The sequence below is a fragment of the Enoplosus armatus genome, chromosome 22 (genome assembly GCF_043641665.1).
Source record: "Enoplosus armatus isolate fEnoArm2 chromosome 22, fEnoArm2.hap1, whole genome shotgun sequence".
Taxonomy (NCBI): Eukaryota; Metazoa; Chordata; class Actinopteri; order Centrarchiformes; family Enoplosidae; genus Enoplosus; species Enoplosus armatus.
In genome coordinates this window covers 15,594,226-15,613,527 of record NC_092201.1, presented here as the reverse complement: position 1 = coordinate 15,613,527, position 19,302 = coordinate 15,594,226, and the positions used below count along the sequence as shown (strand labels likewise).

The 19,302-nt window shown below is 45.9% G+C and overlaps 1 protein-coding gene across 1 annotated transcript in view; it reads left to right on the top strand.

Annotated features, from left to right (window-relative positions):
• Positions 1–690: 690 nt before the first annotated feature.
• Positions 691–19,302, top strand: part of sbf1 (SET binding factor 1) — a 45,564-nt gene continuing 26,952 nt past the window's right edge. Inside the window, exons 1-3 of the mRNA XM_070928697.1 lie at positions 691–859; positions 17,761–17,846; positions 18,913–19,068. Of these exons, the coding sequence (XP_070784798.1) occupies positions 805–859; positions 17,761–17,846; positions 18,913–19,068 (297 nt within the window). The 5' untranslated portion in view covers positions 691–804. The remainder of the gene's footprint in view (positions 860–17,760; positions 17,847–18,912; positions 19,069–19,302) is intronic.

Sequence of the window (19,302 nt, the reverse complement as noted above, 5' to 3'; positions counted from 1 at the left end):
ACCACAAACTGTGGGTTCAGGACCCCCCCCCCCTCTCTCTCTCTCTAAAACACAGCGGGCAAAGAGATCATTCATCCCATCCAGCTGAAGGTCAGACTCGCAATAGCCCCTGTGGTGGACATTCCTGCCATGCTGCTCCTCCCTGTATGTACCACAGAAAGAAAGGGTTCAAACTGCATGAGGTGCAGGTTTCCTTGGTTGAGCAAGGGCTAATTGTCTAACCCACATTCCCAATTAAAAGGGCCCTCTTTTGGATTAACAGAATTCTGGCATTAATTATCCATCTTTACTTTATCAAATAAGTGGTAAAAAAATAATAATTTAAAAATCACCAGATTTAACCCAAGGAACAATCAAATGCCTGACGTTTGAAAAGCAATTTTCTTCATGGGATAATAAATTATTTGTTGTTATCAATTCACTAATTCTGCGCAGCCCTGAAGTAATATTTCCAGTGGATTGTTTTGTGGGTCCTCCTCAGTTCAGGGCTCCTAGAATCGTCACCACCTTTTACCCCTCTTGCGACTGTACTGCGGGGTTTAGACTTTTGGCCCCTGAGCTGGTTTGGCTCCTCACATGGGACATTCCTGCCGAGCAGCCCCTCCCTGGAAGTCCCTCAGTGCGCAGACTCGCGACTCTCCGCTGTCAGGGCAAGGCAGACTGACAGTATGGCGGCGGGGTGCAGCTGGAAGGATGCTACTGTCGCCAGTGATGTGTCTGTCGCCGGTAGGACGTAAATGGACTATTGACGGCGAAAAGAGAAGAGGATTTAGCGAGAAAGGCTTGTCGCCGTGAGCTCCAAAGATGGCCAGGCTCGCCGACTACTTTTTAGTGGTCGGTTACGACCTCGACAAGCGAGGTGGGTGCTTGAGTTAGCCTGCTAGCTTTAACGGCGTATTATTAGCTGTGGGTAAACTGGAGGCGGGGAGGGAGGCGGGGACGGGCCGGGCCGCCACTCACAACTGGCCGTGGCGAGGCACTGTCAGCTGGCAGTTAGCCGTCAACTCTGGGCCGGGGACGCGCAGGCCTCACGGGATTAGTGTACTTAAATGCTAGCATGTCAGCTGGTGTCCCGCATTTCTGACGGGGGCGCTAGCTGAATGCACAACTCCATTGCAATACCTAACTTCCAGACGTGTTTTTAGCTTTAGCAAAACAAATGGTCGTACTCTGTTGACAGCAAACTTGGGCTAACTTTATTTGCTAAGAGCTAACGTTAGCCGGGCTAGCTCTGAGGGGGGCTGGCTGCTTGGTCGGCTGTGACCTAAGACGGATTTATTCACTCGTTTCACAGTTTCAGCTGCATCCTCCCAAGTTGCCTCTCATTAACATATGCTACAAGTGCAACGGTCGCCATTTAAAAAGCGGCATTTGTGAAGCAGGACTGTCTGCTGGACAGCGGGTTGTCAGTGATGTGGCTGCAGGGTCCTGAGCAGCAACTTGGGACAGCCAGACCACGAAAGTCCTGCTGATTTCCGCTTGGACTTGATGCTGAGCGTGATTTTTTAAACTGGAAATCGATGCTTCTCCTCGGCGGAGTTGCTGATTGTTTTCTTTGTCTGTGTTTTGTGTGGATTAACCCAGATGGCTTTGCCCCTCCCTGAGCCCCCTCGGACCGGAGCTCTGTTCCCTTGTGTTGTTGGGACGGGGTTTGGACCGTTATCTGAGCCCCCCCCCCCCCCCCCCTCCCTTCAGCCTGAGCCTTGGCCTAGATATGTGCAGTATAATGGCCCGTTTAATCATGAAATATTCAACCCGCCCATCCGATGGAAGCATGCAGCTTGTAACGTGGTAGAGTCTTTTATTTAGAGTGGATTTTTGCCTATGATTTATTCAGAAGAGGCAAATTGTGACATGACAAGCCCTCTGCAGCTAGAAGCAGGCAGAGAACTGGCTTTCATCCTGGTGACGCTGGAGCAACCTACATCACTTATTTGATTGCACTCATTGCATCTTGTATTTTTTTTTTCCAGGGAGTGTGGGGGGGGAGTGGGTGAATACAGGATGTTATAACGTGGACACTGCAAACGCTGCAGAAACTCTCCTTCCTGCCTGAGTGCGATGCAGAGCCGAGCAAGCCTGTAAAAAAAAAAAAAAAAGCATCTGGGAACCAGACAATAAAGCCACAATGGCTTTTAATGGATCAAGGCTCCCATGCCTTGTAAAACCAAACACTTAAGGGTGATGATGATTGTTGGCGTTGCCCCACTACTGCTGCCTTACTGTTTACAGTAACTTTACTCCATGCTAAAGTTTCTAGGTGGAGCCATGTTGTTGTGTTAGACATCTCCAGTAGCTGCAATGAGATTACTCCCATCATTATCATCATCATCGTCAGCATCATCAGCATCATTCGACGGCATCCATCATTAACCTCCTAAGTACACCCTCTGCAGTCAGATCAATGCTTCTGCGCAGTCTTTGCTTTTGATGCTCGTCTAGTTTGTCTGGTGACAGCAAGTTACCATTTTTAGCGCTTTTAATATTGTACATGTGGACATGTTACTCTTGAAAGCCCACCATTCAATAATCAATGTCTGCAACAGTGTCAGTAGTAGATTTCAGAGAGGGGGGTCGACGTTATGGAGTCTGACGATCCAAATTCTTGCGCATGTGTACATAATTTTAGGTTGTATTTTAATTTTTCCTGCCGTGGTGCTGCTGGCACTAAGTGACTGTAAAGGGAAACACTTGGCTACAAATCAAGAATGAATGGTCCTCGATCATAAGAATACCAGGAATTCTGAAGCGCAGGAGAGTTTCCTCTTGTGTCTAAATATTTCATGCATCCGGTCTACGTGTGTGTGTGTGTTTGCTGGTTGTCACTCAGTCAGTGGAATGTTTTGTAAGCGTGGGCACTGACAGGTTTTCAGGGCTGACATCATCGCAGCTCATCTGCTGCTCAGAGCGCTGTCACCAACAGAAACCCTGTGGGTGTTTACAAACCGAACATCCTGCAGGCGGAACTGTTTCTTACAGACTTTTCAACGATTTTAGATGGAGTTCTTGTTCCTGGTTCACTTTTAAATACACAGAGACAGTTTGGCAGTCTTAACAGATGCTAACCCCAGGGCAGAGCCTCAAAGCTTCCATTCACCCTCTCAGTTTGTCTGTGAGGTGTCAGGTTGCTTACATTGTGTTCAGCCTAGATGCTTAGATACTATCAGTGGATCTTACTTAGAGCCAAGATGGCTGCTTGTCGGTGGGGAAGAATCCATAGTTGACGGGGTGTGGTCCTCCTTGCAAGGGTCTCTTGAGAAACTCCACAGCATGTCACTGTGTTTTGACAGCGGTTCCTCCACTGCGCTGGGGACCCAGCAGCTAAATGGATACGCAGTCTGAGGCCCAAACAGGAAACTGGGGAGAGGGCCCGAGGGAGACTGGTGTTTAGAGCGAGAATCCAGATTTTCTCCCCGTGCGTGTCTGAAAACCAAGAAAGGGGCGTGTGTTTGTGTGCGTTCAACTGTGTGAGGCGGTCTCATTCAAGACAGTAAAGAGACACACATGCACTCACACACAAACACAAACACAAACGCTAACATACAGGCTCTATTGTTGTTCCATCTGTGTGGCTCTGGCGGTGCAGTTTGAGGGTGTTGGTCATTTCTACGGCGGCAGGATGGTTGTTTTCAGGCTGGAGTGACAGCCAGAGCCCAGCTTCTTCTACACACACACCCCTACGGCTTGCAGTCAAGCCAGGACCATTCATAACATTAGAGGGCCGGCGAGGGCACAAAGAGGTGCACACAGGGCGGACTGAGCAGGCTGTTGTGTTTGCAAATCTCAGGTTGTCTCTGTCGCTGTCATACAGTGTTGTAAGAATTAAGGGTGCTATGACACCGTACTAAACCAAACCAAAGCCGTCAAGCAGTGTGCCGCAACTCTTGCCTGGATTGTGGTGTCAGCTGTGTAAGCCAAATAGTTTCACATTTCACTTCTGACACCAGTTTTATGGCCAGCTTTGTCACTTTGACTCAGATTTGAGTTAACGTAGTGACGCCAGACTGATTGGCGGTGATGCGTGTATTCAGCTGTAGTGGCTTGGAATCAGAAATCAAAAACTGGCTTTTATTTTATGTTCAGATTCGTACTCATTTTTACATATTCTTTCATTAGGTAGGTCCCAATTGAAATCATGTTTTTGTTCCAATTCTAGCTAGGCATGGCTGCTTGTGTTTAGACAACATTTAACTTGAAAACCTGTAGAAAAACATGTTATGCAAAGTCACGTATAGGAAATGTCAAATGACAACCAGCCCTACCTATGACAGAGCCAGAGTTCAGGCTGTATCTGTTCCTGTTCAGCAACTAGATATGTTAATAAATCACTTTCAATGCAGGATGTGTTGGGGTTGGGCAATAGGACCATATGCACCATGAAGATTTTGCTATACCATTTATATTGCGGTAGCTCCTCCTCCTCTGGTATGAAGCCATTGTTGGCAATGTTGGAAATAAGTGAGCAGGACTGCTCTATGGCAATATTAAATGTTGGATCAGTGTGATCAAGTAACTTTTTTTGTATTTTGATTTGTAAGGTGTTTGTAAGGATGTTTGATGTCACAAACAGTAGAGAGATGACAGGAAATGAGGGAAACAGTTATATGCCCAACAACAAATCACGTTGCAGTTTGTGGTTGGCGCCTCAAACCCCTGGACCACCAAGATGTCTTACGGCAGGATACATTTGGCACTATTGAACATTCATGAAATACTTGATTCACACTGTCGCTGTAGTATTGAAGTAGGGATTTCCGTTAGCGTGACAAAGCTGTGATTTCATGGGGTGCTCACAGGTGCATTCAGTGTGACTGCAAGCGAAGGTCTACATGAGGCTACATGAAGCTCGGAGGGGAAATAGAAACCTCGCAGACTGCAAGCAAGATGAAGCGAGTGAGTTAAGAGAGGAGTGTGTGTGACGCTGCCAGCAGTGCCTGCCTGTGGGCAGCCACTTCCTCCATCGCTCCGGAGCAGGGCTGCAGCCTTTCAGGCCCTCCAGAAATAGCCCTCACAATCTGCCTTTCATAGGGGGACAGAGTGACGCTGGGTCGTGGCCCTGGCTGCGGTGCACTGATGCTTGTGTGTCTGTGTGTTGGCGTGAGCTGCCCTCCCCTCAGCCATTCAGATGGCTGCCTGGATGTTTGTGGCTGTCTCTGTGTGTTTGCTGCGTTACCACAGCAACGTTTACCCCCCCCCCCCCCCCCCTCTCTGTGGGCTGCGGGTTATGGTGAGCGCTTTTCGCATATTGACCAGTTCGTGACTAGCCACGATGCTAATATTTTTGGGGTGAAGGCAGCAGTGGCAATATTTTTTGCTGATATGCAGTAGCTTTAAATGTGAGCAGCAAGTGTTCTCCATAATTTAGTTGTTATTTCAGCTTTTTAAGCCAGCGTTTAGGCCACCGCAGGACAACAAAACTCTCCACTGGCACCAAGTTGAGAAAGTAATTTAAGTGTTAGCAGCTCATAAATGCAGGTAGACACCAGGTCTATTATGGCAGTAGAACTAAAAGATAAGTCCATAAATCATGATTGTGCAATTAAAAGAACAGGAAACATATTTGCAGCCTTTAGACAGCTGTCATGGTGCTGTGGCTGCGGAGAAACCTCCATCATATTACTGTTGTGATGTTGCCCTAGTCCTACTGTGTGTGTGTGTGTGTGTGTGTGTGTGTGTGTATTACAGCAGTCTGTCTGCTGTGCTGAATACTTGTTATTCATGAGGAAGACGGAGGCCCCAGGGCCCCAACGCTGCACCCATACCCCATACTCTCATTCCTAGTACACGGTTACAGAAGAGAGTGTGTGTGTGTGTGTGTGTGTGTGTGTTTGTGTGTGTGTGCTGGGGATAGGGATGCAGATACATACACATGCTTCTTTACACACACACAGGGCCTGTAGACCACTTCTGTTGGCAGACACTTATTCTTCCGTCATATACTGTACACTAAAATTGTAATCCAAGGCTTTGTGGGGTGTCTTTTCGTGTGTGCCTGTTGCTAAGAAAATGTGATCTGCACCCCGGGGGGGTGCAACAAAGGGCTTGGTCTTTTGCCCTAGATTTAGATTGAGAGGTAAACAGTTCAAGTATTCAGTGTGAGCATTTAAAGATTCAGGTATTAGGCATTTTTAGGCCTGAAAATACTTTTTATGTTGAAGTTTGGTAAAGGACACGACACTGCAAATATTCAAATGAGTACGAGGATTTGTTGTTTTAAGTGTGTGTGTGACAGGGGGTGTTAGGGATGCCCTCCTCCTTGGTGCTTTGATGGTTTCCCTGGAATTCAGAGAATTTCTCTGTCCCCTCTCGGGGACAAAGGCTGAGTCAGTGTTGCTCACAGTCAGCCTGTCGGTGCTCAAGGGAGCAATCGCTCAAAACCCCGAGGGGTGATTCCAGCGTGTCCGGAGCAGTTTTGATTTGAAGATAGGGGGTTGTTCGTATTAGAAGAGTTAGTTGTGTGAAGCTGGTTGGCTGCTGCGGTAACCACATCACTGCAACACCGGGGTTGTTTGATGCTATAGGCTGTGTACGCACGGGATATATGACGTTTAAATGCTAAAAACACAAATAATGAATAAACATATTAGGTCGTTTTTTTGTTTTTTTTTTAACTCTGTCTTTATCCAAACATATGAAGCGAGCCAAGTGACATGCTGTTACGTCTGGATCAGAACCCGGAAGTGCACTTCGGGTCTCAATCTCTCTTAGCTTTGGCAGTCATTTTCAGGTCATTCTCTCAACAGTAGATAGATAAATGCATCAGGAGCTCTGGGTGAATGACTGGTGTTGGAAGATTAAGTCTCATCTTTGTTAAGACGGCCTCCAGGTCCAATCTGCCTTTTAGAAAATAAGGCAAAAGGAAAATCTCCCTCCCAGTCACCTTCTGTGCTTGCTGTAATCTTATGTGAAGCCTGCGATTGGTTTGAATATGCTGATTAAAAGACAGCTATTGGTCCAGACCCGGTTTGATGTCTTCATCACTGTAAAGTATCAATGGCGCGTCTTCGCTGCTCTCCCCCTCAGAAAGAGGTCTGTGTCGTGTAAAGAATATTCAGATTATTGTGTAGATTTGTTGCCCACTCCTGGTTGTCAACTGCTAACTTTTCTGCACAGCTTTCAACACGTCTGAACTGAATGAAGCTGTAATTAATGTGACGGCTGCAGCAGCAAAAGGTTAAATATGCAGAGAGAGAGAGAGATTAAATGCACGTCTCATGCACACGATGGTCATTAATGAAGGCTTCAATGGTAAAATAAGTTTTAAAATCCGTCGCTGAGGCTGTAACAGAAATTTGCATACTGGACGCCTATGTTTTCATGACAAAAATGCGTCAGTTAAAGAGATAGAGTCTGTAAAAGGGGACGAGTGTCATTACTACGAAACTGCAGTATATCACTGGATTAGTCTTAAAGGGAACATAAGACCCAAGTGTTGTCTCTTGAGGTTAAGTGACACATATTGTGCTTTTAAGGGTTAAAAACATTCGACTCCTTCAGTGTTGAGGAGAAATGAGGGGAAATATTAGAGCGTTTATTTTGGGGGACTCAAATAGGTCAGAGAAAGTCAGTCAGCTCCAGGTTCACACCCAAAACCTAGCTGTTTGTCACCATTGTTTTACAGTCACCTGGTCTGGTTCCTGTTTGGTTTGCGTCCCAAGTAACGAGATGTCATTTCCGGGCCATGTGCGCGGGCGATTGATGCTGCAGTAGGAGAAAGAGTTTTGGGGTTAATTTGCAACTGAATGCAATCTGGCGGTAGAATATAGTGGAAGCGATAACGGGAGGAAAGAAGAGTGTGTGTGTGTGTGTGTGTTTGAAATGATTAGAGGGACGTAATGTATTGCTGTGTAAAGACAAAGGTCTGGGTCCCAGAAGATAAGTTGTGATTGAGTGCATTAGCCCACAGCAATCATGTTTCCTGTTGCAGTATTCTGGGGTAGCACATGTCGGTCTTGTTTGCGTATTGTTTTTGAAGAGCTGCTTGCACAAGACCATATTTCCTGTCACTGTCTGTGGTGCATTACCAGGTTTCACTAAGAAAGCCATATCGTCTGGTTAACTGTTACTGTCCCCCTTTGCTCTTGCCTTTTAGGTAGCACTCACAAATGCTGGGCGTGTGTGTTACAACAACTACTCAGTGTCCAGGACATCTTTAAGTCGTGCACAGTGAATTATTTCATTTCCCACCATATTTTTCTCGGGGTCCCTCACCATGCCGGCATCCTCCTTATCCTCTTATAGCTCCTTTAGAGCCACAAGACTGAGCTTTATCTGTGTCATTGTGTCAGAATGCAGGCCATGTGCCTTCCTCATCATGTGTTGAGTCCTAGATACTGCCCCTGACTCTCTCGTTCTGTTACTCTTAAGATGTGTCTCTAGGCAACACTAAAAAAAGCTTGATTTGAATAACTCTGAGAGATATGACACCTTCATTGCTGTCCACCCAAAATGCACCTGGCGGAAGTGGTTGCTTCTTGGCAAATTAAACGTATGCTCATTGTACTAGTGGACCCCAGTGATTCATAAAATATCTCATCGCTATATTCTATAATGTAAATGTAAATATACAGAGATGAGTTTACCTCCCGGTTAAATCCTGCTCAGGATGTTAAAGCTCATAATGCAAACGGTGCAAGACTGCAAGGATGAACTTTGAGATGATATTATTTTAATATTTTGCCGGGTTTGCTCTCGCTACGCTCTCTGATAGCTGATCAAATCAATGCAAAACAATGGCGCTCGGTGTTACCAGCATTAGCAAGTGGCACGGTATAACTAATCTGCACGTCTTTCGCAAAATAGCCAGTTCTAGGGGCTTGGTGACATAGGGAGTACTCGTGAGGCTAGTTGGTGAACGACTGTAGCTGGCAAGCTCAGTGCTAACACGCTAGGCATCTTTGCGGCTATACATGGCCCTAAGAGCGAATGCACGTATTGGGGTGATTCCATTTAAATGAATTGATTTTGCCACAAAATGTGCTCAAGCTCTCTGTTAGCAAGTGTTGTTGCAGACACTGGCTCAGGGATTGTGTGGTTCCTATTTGTTATTTAATATTAATATTATTGCCTGAGCTTATATTGTGCTGATGTGCTTTTTAGCATTAAACAAGCTGAGGTCTGTTTGTGTTCAGTAGAAGTTGAAACCTGGATGGAGTTAGTCAGAAACACTGCCCAGGACCGGAAAGTAGATGGCCTGCATCCCGCGAGCATTGGCAGGTTTCCCCCCACTCTGCTGAGTCTGAAGCAGAGCACACTTGCAGACAAGCCACCTGCAGCTGCGTAGGGGAAATGAGAAGGCATAAAGCGCATCTTATGACTGTGACATCTGAGCTAGATCTGAAACAGCCTACTACCTGAAACGGAAATAAGTTTAGTCACTCTAGCTGCTGAATCCCTTTCTGAGGCAGTTTCCTCTCCTCTCCTTTCATTTTTTTTTTGGGGGGGGGGGTTTGGGTGGTGGAGATGGGGGGCATTAGTTTTGCAGGAAGGATGTGAGCTTTTGCACAAAGAAAATGTCCCACATTGTCTCCACGGCGACGGCGGTGGCCAGATGGAGCAGGTTTTTTTTTCACCCTCTGTTTGGTTCCTAAATGGCAGCTTCACTGAGACAGTCGTCTTCTTTTTTTTTTAACACGGACCGGCTCATTTATTTCTGCAGGATTGTCGTGTTTGCCGTCAAATTCAGACAGCTCTGAATGTCAAGTGTTACTTATTGATGTGCTGATCCGCTCTGTGGAGTTTAGGGACATAAAACCATATTGTGTTGCCTCTGACCCAATGAGGGGCCTCAGTCTGTGGCTGCAGTGCTGCTTTTAATCAGAGGCTGACTCACACTCCCTCATATTACTCAACAAGACTGTCTTTCATGTGTGTGTGTGTCAGAAAGTGCACGTACGTACACGTCAGACAGTGCCCGTGCATTTGCTTATGTAGGAATGTGTGTGAAACAGCCAACTGGGTGGACAGCAGAGAGAGGGTGCACTGTCAGAGGGTGTGGTGAGGAGCCATAGAGAATAAAATGATGTCATAGTTTTCACCCAAAGATTTAACCTCTGTGAATGTTTCTGGAGACGTTATCTTAACACAGTGCAGGTACCGGTTTCCTCGTGAAAAGGCATGCATGCAGCGATGGCCGCCCTCATCTCATGTACACCCGCTTGACCTGCAATGTAGTTTTGTTGCTGCAAGCTGATGGACATGGACAAGAGTTGTGTTATTATATGTGAGCGTAATAATTGCAGTATAGTGCAGCACATTTTTGTTGCAGCATTGTGAGAAAAGTGAAATGCCAGCAACACAATGGAGTGAACTCGCTTTAGACCCAGTTGTGCACCTCATTTTGTACACAGTTGCAAACCTGCACGCACATAAACGCGTGGAAACGCACGCAAGGCTCAGAGCTCTTGTGTCCCGGCTGCTGCAGTCGCCGTGGAAACCACCCAATGTCGTGTCACTGTGGTTTGGAAGCCTGCAAACGAGAAGCTGTGGTCTGGTGCGGCCCCAAAGAGCATGAGACACACTGAGCTACACACTCATTTCAACTCTTGACTGCCATCATCCAGTGATCACATGACACACGTCGGTCTCCTTCCACCCTGTGTCACACAGCATCACAGCCAGTCGTCATCTGTGTGAGGAGTCATCGCCGGCTCCGACACACACACACACACACACACACACACACACAAGCACTATGTGTGACCCTCCCCTGCTTCCGTCTTTAATCCTCTCCAGGCCTGCCTCTCTCTCTCTCTCTCTTTCCCATTTTTTTTCGTCACCTTTGTTTGACCAGGTTATCTCAGCACGTGTGTTGTTTCTAAGAAGCAGCCTGCTTCCACTTCAGACGGTGGCCCTCTCAATTGCAAGAAATCTGCGAGAGCTGGATTACAAAACCTGAACCAGAACACAAGAGGGGAATGTATGGTTAACAACGGGGTGGTGACAGAATGGCCGTTTAGTCAAAATATCAGGCTGTGTTTAGCATGAATTACAAAGTGAGCAGAAAACTCCCTTTTCTTTGACCCTAACAAATGGACTTTTGATGCTTTTCACTTTTTGAAATAGCGAGGCTGAACTATTGTGTGTGACACAAAATGACTTTGGTTGGCAGACCAGGAAGCATGGAAGCCCGGTTTGGCTGTCACTGGCTGCTTATAGAGAGTTCAGCAGTGGCCCGCAAAAAAGCCTGTTTACAGTCTGCACATTCACGGAGTCCCTTTTTTTGTTGCTCAGCACTGAAGGAACTGAATGCACCGATTGTGATTTGCTGATTGTGTTGCTTGCACTGCGAACACACAGCTGCTGTTAGACTCCTTCCAATTCACGAGGCGGGCAAAGTAGCATAAACACAGGGCAATACAGTGCGGTAGCCTTACAGCAATTACCACTGTGCTATTTGAGTGTTTCATTCTTGTCAAGTCTGTCAGAGGCGTTAAATCAGGTCGGTGGTGATATTTGAGGCTGCAGTTTGTTGTGTTTGTAGTGCTTTCAGTCAGTCTTAGCTGTTTTTAGATATTTGTCATGCTTTTTCTTGTTATAGATTTGGAGATATGTACCCTTGTTGGAAATGAGAGGATGAGATTATGAGTGTGGTATACATGGTGTTTGTTAGAGGTGTAACGATACACAGTACACGAGTACACGTGCCGCTACACCCCTAGTATTTGCATGAGCTTATATAATGAGGGAACGGACCGATGCATGTCAATCTGCACAGTTATTTGTTTGGCTGTCCAGGAGAAACCAAATGCAGATGCACTGATGGAAACCGACACGTAGCGCTCATGGTCAAATCCTGCGTCTGAGATTGGAGGATATATGCTGAAGGAGGAAAGCCTCTAAATCAAGACGATCTGGTGCAAAAACATGGAGTGTGGTGTATCAGATGCAGCGGCATAGTTGTAGCGGTAGTGTTCGAGCCTGCTGTGATTACACAACAGGTCTAAGCCGATAGCTGGATCCCAGCAAGGCCACTCCACTTGTTTCACATTCCTCTCTCACCGCAGACTGATAGTGAGCTTTTGGAAACCGTTGTCTTCCCTCAGCAGCAGCTCTGATACGCAGTAAAGCCTGCAGGCTGCTCACTACTACATGAACTACACTTTAAACTCACCTGCTGCTTGAACACCAGTGTGGACGAGTGCCAAATCCGTGCATTTACCCTGGGCTGTGTTATTGTGGTGAAAAGGAAATTGATTACCTTTAATTGTGATTAGTCTTGACGGTAAGAGGGACACGCACACATTCTTCAAGATAATCGGGGCTACGTTCAACAGCAGCAGGTGTTAAATGACTGTCATAGTACAGTGAGAGAAGTAAGTGCTTAATTAGAGGTGAGACGCCAGGTCTGTGGGATACAACGTGAGAAAAAATGTCAAATGCCAACCTGCAGGAGACATTGAAAGTAGAAAGTAAAATCCCAATCATACAGTATGTTATACGTTACTGTGCATCGCTGCTGTGTGTGTGGCGGCTCCTCTGCGCGCAGCCCGCTGGAGCCTTGCCAAGTCTCGAGCCATTCAACTGGACCTGACCGGAAAGCAGTGGGCGTGACGTGGAGGAGACCCATATCGTAGGGAGATTTTAGTCTCGATGTCGGCCGCTGTCACTGTGGCCCGGGGCGTGGCAACGTTCAGGCCTGGCTCATTGTCAAATTTGATGTGCCTTTGCTTTAGAACACCTGGCCTCTTTGAAGCGATTACTGACTGATTGATTGCAGGAAGATAAAAACATGCCAGGCCATCATTCATGAGGGGGAGGACAGTGAAGAAGTGCAGAGCCACGTAATCATCAAGTACCCCCCCACTTCCCCTTATTGTTTACTGGTTGGCCCAGCACATATCTGGCAGGCAGTCCGCATCAAACCTATCAGACTGTCAGACACAGACCACTATGTGATACAGTATCATTTTCTGCTACAGATATCGCAGCCATTTCCCATCACCATCATCGACTTCAAACAGCTGACCTGTGCCCTTGATTTCAGAGCACACAGTGTTGAGAAATGTGCAATTCCTCAGGTGCAGGTGTGCATATTGCACAGCACCTCAGTGGTGTTGCAGAATCGTCCACAAACAATTAGTAGTATTTGTTTTAAGTAAACCTTTTCATCACAGTGTTCCCATTTTCCATTTCATTGTCATCACTCATCCATTAGTTGTGGATCAACTGGGTGTGTTTCATATATTCGCACACTGTACCAGGTACAGAACTGTCACTTTATTTGCAAAATCGAAATTTAATTCCACATTCCAGATAGTCCGCTAGGTTTTATCATGAATAATTCGATTTCATAGGACATCGGATTGCTGCCGTGTTTTTGCACCGCCTGCGCGCAGAAAGAAGTGACTGACCTGTTGGAAGTCGAGCTGAACTTTTACTTTGCATGAACAGACACAGAGAAACTGTCAAAGTGTAGGGTGCGTATGAAATGACACGCAGCATGCTCTCTACCCAGCTGCAGCACTTTGATCACCCTCCCCGTTCTAAAACATGCGACAGAGCGTTCGGTTATTATTGCAGAAGTGTTTATGCAGCGGACATCAGGGTTTGGTGTAGACCCTGCTGCGTGTGGTAGCACACCGCTCTGCCAGCAAACAGCGGATCAATCCAGCGACACGCAGTAGTGTTCCTGCAGGAGCTGGAAGAAATTAGATTTAATAACTGGTAGCTTGAGCCAAGAAATCGGAAACGGCCAAAGTCACATTCCAGCTACAGTAATGAATCCCATAAAGCATGACAGGCCTGAACGGTTGAGCTCTTGTGCTCGTGTTTTTTTTTTTTTTTTTTCCCCCAGTTTGTATTTGTTTGCGTATGTACTAGAAATCAAAATCAATTACATGATTTTTATTTATTTTTTATAGGAACATAGTTAAACCAGAAACAGACAAAGTTGTATGAGAAAAGCAGCTTCTAAGCCTTACCTGTACACATGCGATTGAAATACAAGGCGCACCAAGCTGCTGTCGCGTTCAGCCACTGAACAGATCTGTGTGGGTGAGAGAGCATTGACCCGCATGCGCGAGGGAGCGGCGCCAGTTAAGCGTTGTCAATTTTGTCTCGCCGGTAGGCCAGTTGTTAAGTGACTAAACTACTGAAGTGCAGGAGCTATTCCTCTGGCGTTCGTGGCAGTTACCAGGCAGCTTCAGGTGCATTACCACCTCCTAAGTGTACACTTGAAGTTTGAACGGGGCCCTCGTTAACAGATGGGGGGGTGGGGGGTATGTTACACAAATCCCTGTTTATCTGTGGAAGCAATGTGTGACAAATGACCAAGTCCAAACATTAGTTTGCAAACTAGAAAACACTGTATGTTCGTACGGTGATTTGTGCGTGGTGATTAGAGAAGACTTGAATTAGAAGCTCTGAGATGACCTCTGTGCTTGCAGTAACCTGCTTAGTTTCACTTCACCTTCATCAGTTCAATCTGTTAGATTGGCACTGTGAACTTTTGCCTTAGCTTTTGTCACAAGTAACAGCACAGGAATAACTTCTTTATTTTTAGATATTCAATTCGATTTTGCTACTTGTGAAACCCTGACTCGTGTGGCGGCGGCGGCGCGTAATCTGCCGCCGAACCCACTCATCTTAAACTTGTGGCCCGACAGGTACGAGACGTCGCGCAAGCCAGTATGTCTACTGAAATCAGCTATTGCAAGATGAGCTTCTGCAGCTAACACCTAAAGCAGAAATACTTCTCACTTCCATCACTGTTTTGAAGTTTGCGTCACACCGGATCTGGCATTAGTTTGACGCCAGAAGTCGTTCCAGTCCTGTTGCAAGCGGATGATAAGGAGGTATTACTGCAGCTTCCTGCCAGGTCTGTTCCAACTGCGGCGGTAGCTTTCACTTTTTGTTGCCTGTTGGATTAGCACCCCCCCGTAAATGAGAGGTTAAGCGCTTGTAATTTTTTATTTCAGTTTTTAAGAGTTAGTTCAAAGCTGGCAGTGCACTCTGACATTGCATTGGGAATATTCTCAGACTGTTAGTTTGATTTTAGATGCTGCCGCTTCTGTCAGCAAACGCACTAGATCCAGACGCTGACTGAGCGGTGATAGGAGCAGCAAATTTACACATCATTTTGGGTTGAAAATGGAATGCATTTTGAAGTGTTTGTTTTTGAACAGCCACATGCCTCTGTCGTGCTTATTGTGTTCAAACCAACAGGCCGAGAGCCGCCTATGACCTGCATTATTATTGGAAAACAGCCTGTAAAATCATGACATCGGTGACTGTCTCCATTCAAGTTTATTATCACTTCATGAATGTTATGTATGTGTGTGTATTGTGGGTATTGAGTCAGTATCTTGAATACCTATAAGTGCGTTTTAAAAAGGAGCCAGCTTGAACCATTCTTAGGTGTAGTCATTGTATTGATAATTTCCAACCCAAGAGAAGTTGTTGCTTCTTTACAAAAGAAAAAAAAAAAAAAAGTTTTACTTTTGCTGTTTGTTGGTAGTACTGACCCTGGCTATAACCACTGTTTGTAGCTCTAACTTGGAGAACCTGAAAACCATTTTGTCACTTTGTCTTTTTCTGTAATTTATGTTTGTGTAACTAAAAATATTTTGAAAGTTGTGTGGCAGTCGAAAGGTACAGTGGTTGCAATCAGTCACTATCTCGCTCTGCGCTCTCTCATTTCTCGGTGTAATTGCTGGTTTTGGGAAGTCAATTGGAAGCCTTTAAATCTTGTTTACATTCCGCAGATTCCTTTTGTATACAGGCCCATATTCTTGACATCATTGGATTAGGGTGAAAATGTGCCTCTTGTGATAAACCAGCACGGTGAAGAAGAGTGCCGGGTCCAGTTTGTGCGTCGAGGAGTGTTTTCAGGAGAAAGAAGTGCAGTGTGTGTCCAGTGTTTGTGGTCGTGAGGCCTGCGTGTCACTCCCAGCACACTCATTTTCTGGCTCATTCGTACACTCCTCCCTCAGTCACAAGATGCCCTGCTTTAACTGGCTGAATAATCCCCTCCTGCCTGACTATTGGCTGGCCGATGGTGTATCCGCACCAGCCTCGATTTGCACCGTCTCACTGTGTGTGTGTGTGTGTGTGTGTGTGTGTGGGTGTGTGTTTTCTCATTGTCTGTGTGTTCCTGACACACCTACAGCTCGTCGTCCACTGACAGCATATTGTTAGGGAACATAAGGACGTACTAGGTGACACATGCTTTCAAAAAATCAGCACCGTGAAAGAGGGTGTTGGAAGGTGACATCACGTCCCAGCATGCATCACCAGATGATTCATCACAGTGTACTAAGGGGGCTGGTCAAGTCACATGTTCTTTAGTGTCATATACAAAATCTAGCACTCCTTTTTTTTTACCAGCAGACTGATTTATTTTGACCTCTATGAAGCACTTTGCAGCTCTGTCGTGTGGTCTAAATATAGTTTCTTCTTTTTACTTGAGTAAAATTAGACACGTCGTCTCACAGACACAGAGTTTCAACCATCATGAACCCATACGAGGAGATTGTGCAAGTTTACGTGCCGCTTACCATTTTTGACCTGTGATGCCCAATTAACTGACACCTACCCGTGTGGAATGACAAACTTTTGACCACTGATGTTTCAACTCTGCTTGTCTTCATATTGCTTCAGGGCAGTTTGTGGCGTGTTATTTTGTTCGTGCCAGAACACTTTAGAGCAGGTCGAGGCTTGGGAATGAAGGCCCGTCACCTTGAAACAAAAAAGAAATTAACCCCTAGTCTTGATCCCAGAGCACCACTCTCACATACTTCCACACATCCCTAGTTTTGGGAGCTGGCCTACTTTGCCTACTTTCTGTTTGTGTATTGTCTCTGTGTGTCTGTGCTTCTGTTTTAGTTCCCTTGCTAAAAGCCCACAGGGTCTCTTGTTTCCTCTGAGGCAGCATTCAGCACCAAACTATCCAGGCTTGGTCTAAATGCTGGTGGAAACCTCTCCTTTATTTACCATGGGATGATATTTGTTTCTTTTGCACTTTTATGCTAGATTTACATCCTTTGTATTGGGTGGATAAGTGTATTCTCTGTGCGGATGAATGCTGCCATTAAGCAGCCTGCAGGGCTTCAGATGGAACTAAGCTGAAAGACTGGGGCTGTGGTGGTTACATAAGTCGGCCTTTTGTCGTGTCATTGTGCCACTGTGATGAGCCAAGCCCCAGCCAACAGTGGAAATGGCCTCATTAACCAGCAGCGAATACACATTTAACACATCTCACTGCTGTTTAACAGGCAGATATGGACAATATACACACAAGAAAACTGCTCTAACTAATAGACGCTTCTCATACTTCTTTGTTTGCTTCCAACATTGTGTACAACTGCTTTAATGTCCACATCAGCAGTACAGACACCGTCCTATAAATGAAGCCGAGGCACCACATTGGTATTCATACAAATTCATAGTTGTAACTGTACTCAAAGCAAGTAGCTTAGCATAGCATGAAGACCAGAAGCAGGGGCCTAAAGTAAAAATCTAGCCCCATTTGGCGCTCGGTGGGTGTTCATATCAGACCCTGGCTGTGTGTGTGGCAATGGGCGATGGCATCGTCCGCGGGCCCAGTCCTAATGGTGGCATGGTGTGACATTTTCTTTTAATACATAGTTTATTTATACGCCATCATACAAATGATAAAACACAGAAAAGACGGGTTTAAACGTGTGCTGATGTGTTGAAATAAACTAAAAGGGGCTTATTTAAAGAAACAAACAGATGACAAACAATGTAAATAACACGGACTGACCTCTGTATGTTGTCCCTCTTCATGTCCCCCTGCAGTGGAGGGTGAAGGTCAAGGTCGCATTCTCCAGCGGTTTCCTGAGAAAGACTGGGAGGACAGCCCGTTCCCACAAGGCATAGAGCTGGTAAGTGAACACTCACAGACACGTTCCAGCGTAGCTCAGAGGCTAGAACAAGGCAATTAACCCCGTCAGGGTTTGGGGTTCAATTCCCCGGGCAGCTCTATGGCTAGAGCAAGACAGTAACTGCCAGAATTACAGGCTTTACAGTGGAGATTCGTCACATTCTGAACTGGATGAGAGGTATTTTTGTGGCGAGTGCCGACTGTTAGAGTGTCAGTTATGGACAAGTGAGTCTGTCGGAAGGTTTTAGCAATAGGAGGAGTCGGCATACATATTTCTTTTAAGGCTCTAGGAGTAGCAAAACAACCATATGTTGCTTATTCTTTCCAACAGTATTGTTGGGTGCACTTACTTACTTATTAACAAGCTTTTAACAACTGGAGTAAAAAACAAACACTAGTGGAGGAGCTACGTTGTTTAGCTGGTCAGTGGAAAATAAGAGCCCCGGAAAAAAAGGGTATCTGCTCGGTTAATCAGACGTGAAATGGACGACTAAAAATTGCCTTACAAATGGCTTTGGTTTGGATTGACTTAAGATAAAAGAATTCAGCAAATTGGTATGTGTAACATGTTTACACTTTCCAGTTGTAGGCCAACTCCAGATCAAGTCACCAAGTCAGTGAGGCAGCTTAATGAGTAATGGCCATAACATAACAAATGTCCTATCTTAATGGCTGCTAATATTGACTTTCTATTGTTTGCTCACCCCAGCACTGGATTGCTCCATTAACATTTCATGTTGTGCAAGTCAATATTTGAAAACGACATACCGTAACTTCTTTAAGATGAAACGATACGCTTTCGTGTCCATCCACATTCAAAGCTCGGTGGCGTGGTTATATTAAAGCAGACGTTAGTGGTAGCCCAGCCCAGGATGAATCACCCTGAGGTGCTATAAGAACATGTGACCTGTTGCTGTCTGATATGTCACCCAGGTTTGGTATGTACACTAATCTTTTTTTTTGTTTGTTTTTTTCCTCATCTGATTTCAACCCGTGTCCTGGTTTCCCCTCTGGCCCCAACTCCGCCATCACCTTTTCACCTCTCTCCTCTTCCTCCTCCTTTCCAGTTTTGTCAGCCCAGTGGCTGGCAGCTGGTTCCTGAGCGGCAGCCCGGCTCCTTCTTTGTAGCGGTTTTGACTGACATCAACTCAGAGCGTCACTACTGTGCCTGCTTCACCTTCTGGGAGGGCTTGGACAACACACAGGTGAGACAGACGTCAGCTGTTGCAATGCTTTGGGTGTCTGTGTCCTGTCCCGTTGTTGGTAGCAGCAACAAGGACATGCTCCCTCACTGGTTTCCCCATCCAGGCCGCAAGACCAGTGCTGGGCTGTGCTGGCTAATTTGGCACAGTGAACGTCACACATATTCGTTGAAGGAGACTCTTGTGCACTACATCCATGTAATAATACGTTCAGTTGGCATTGTTTGGAACACATGGCCAGGAAGCACTTCCACT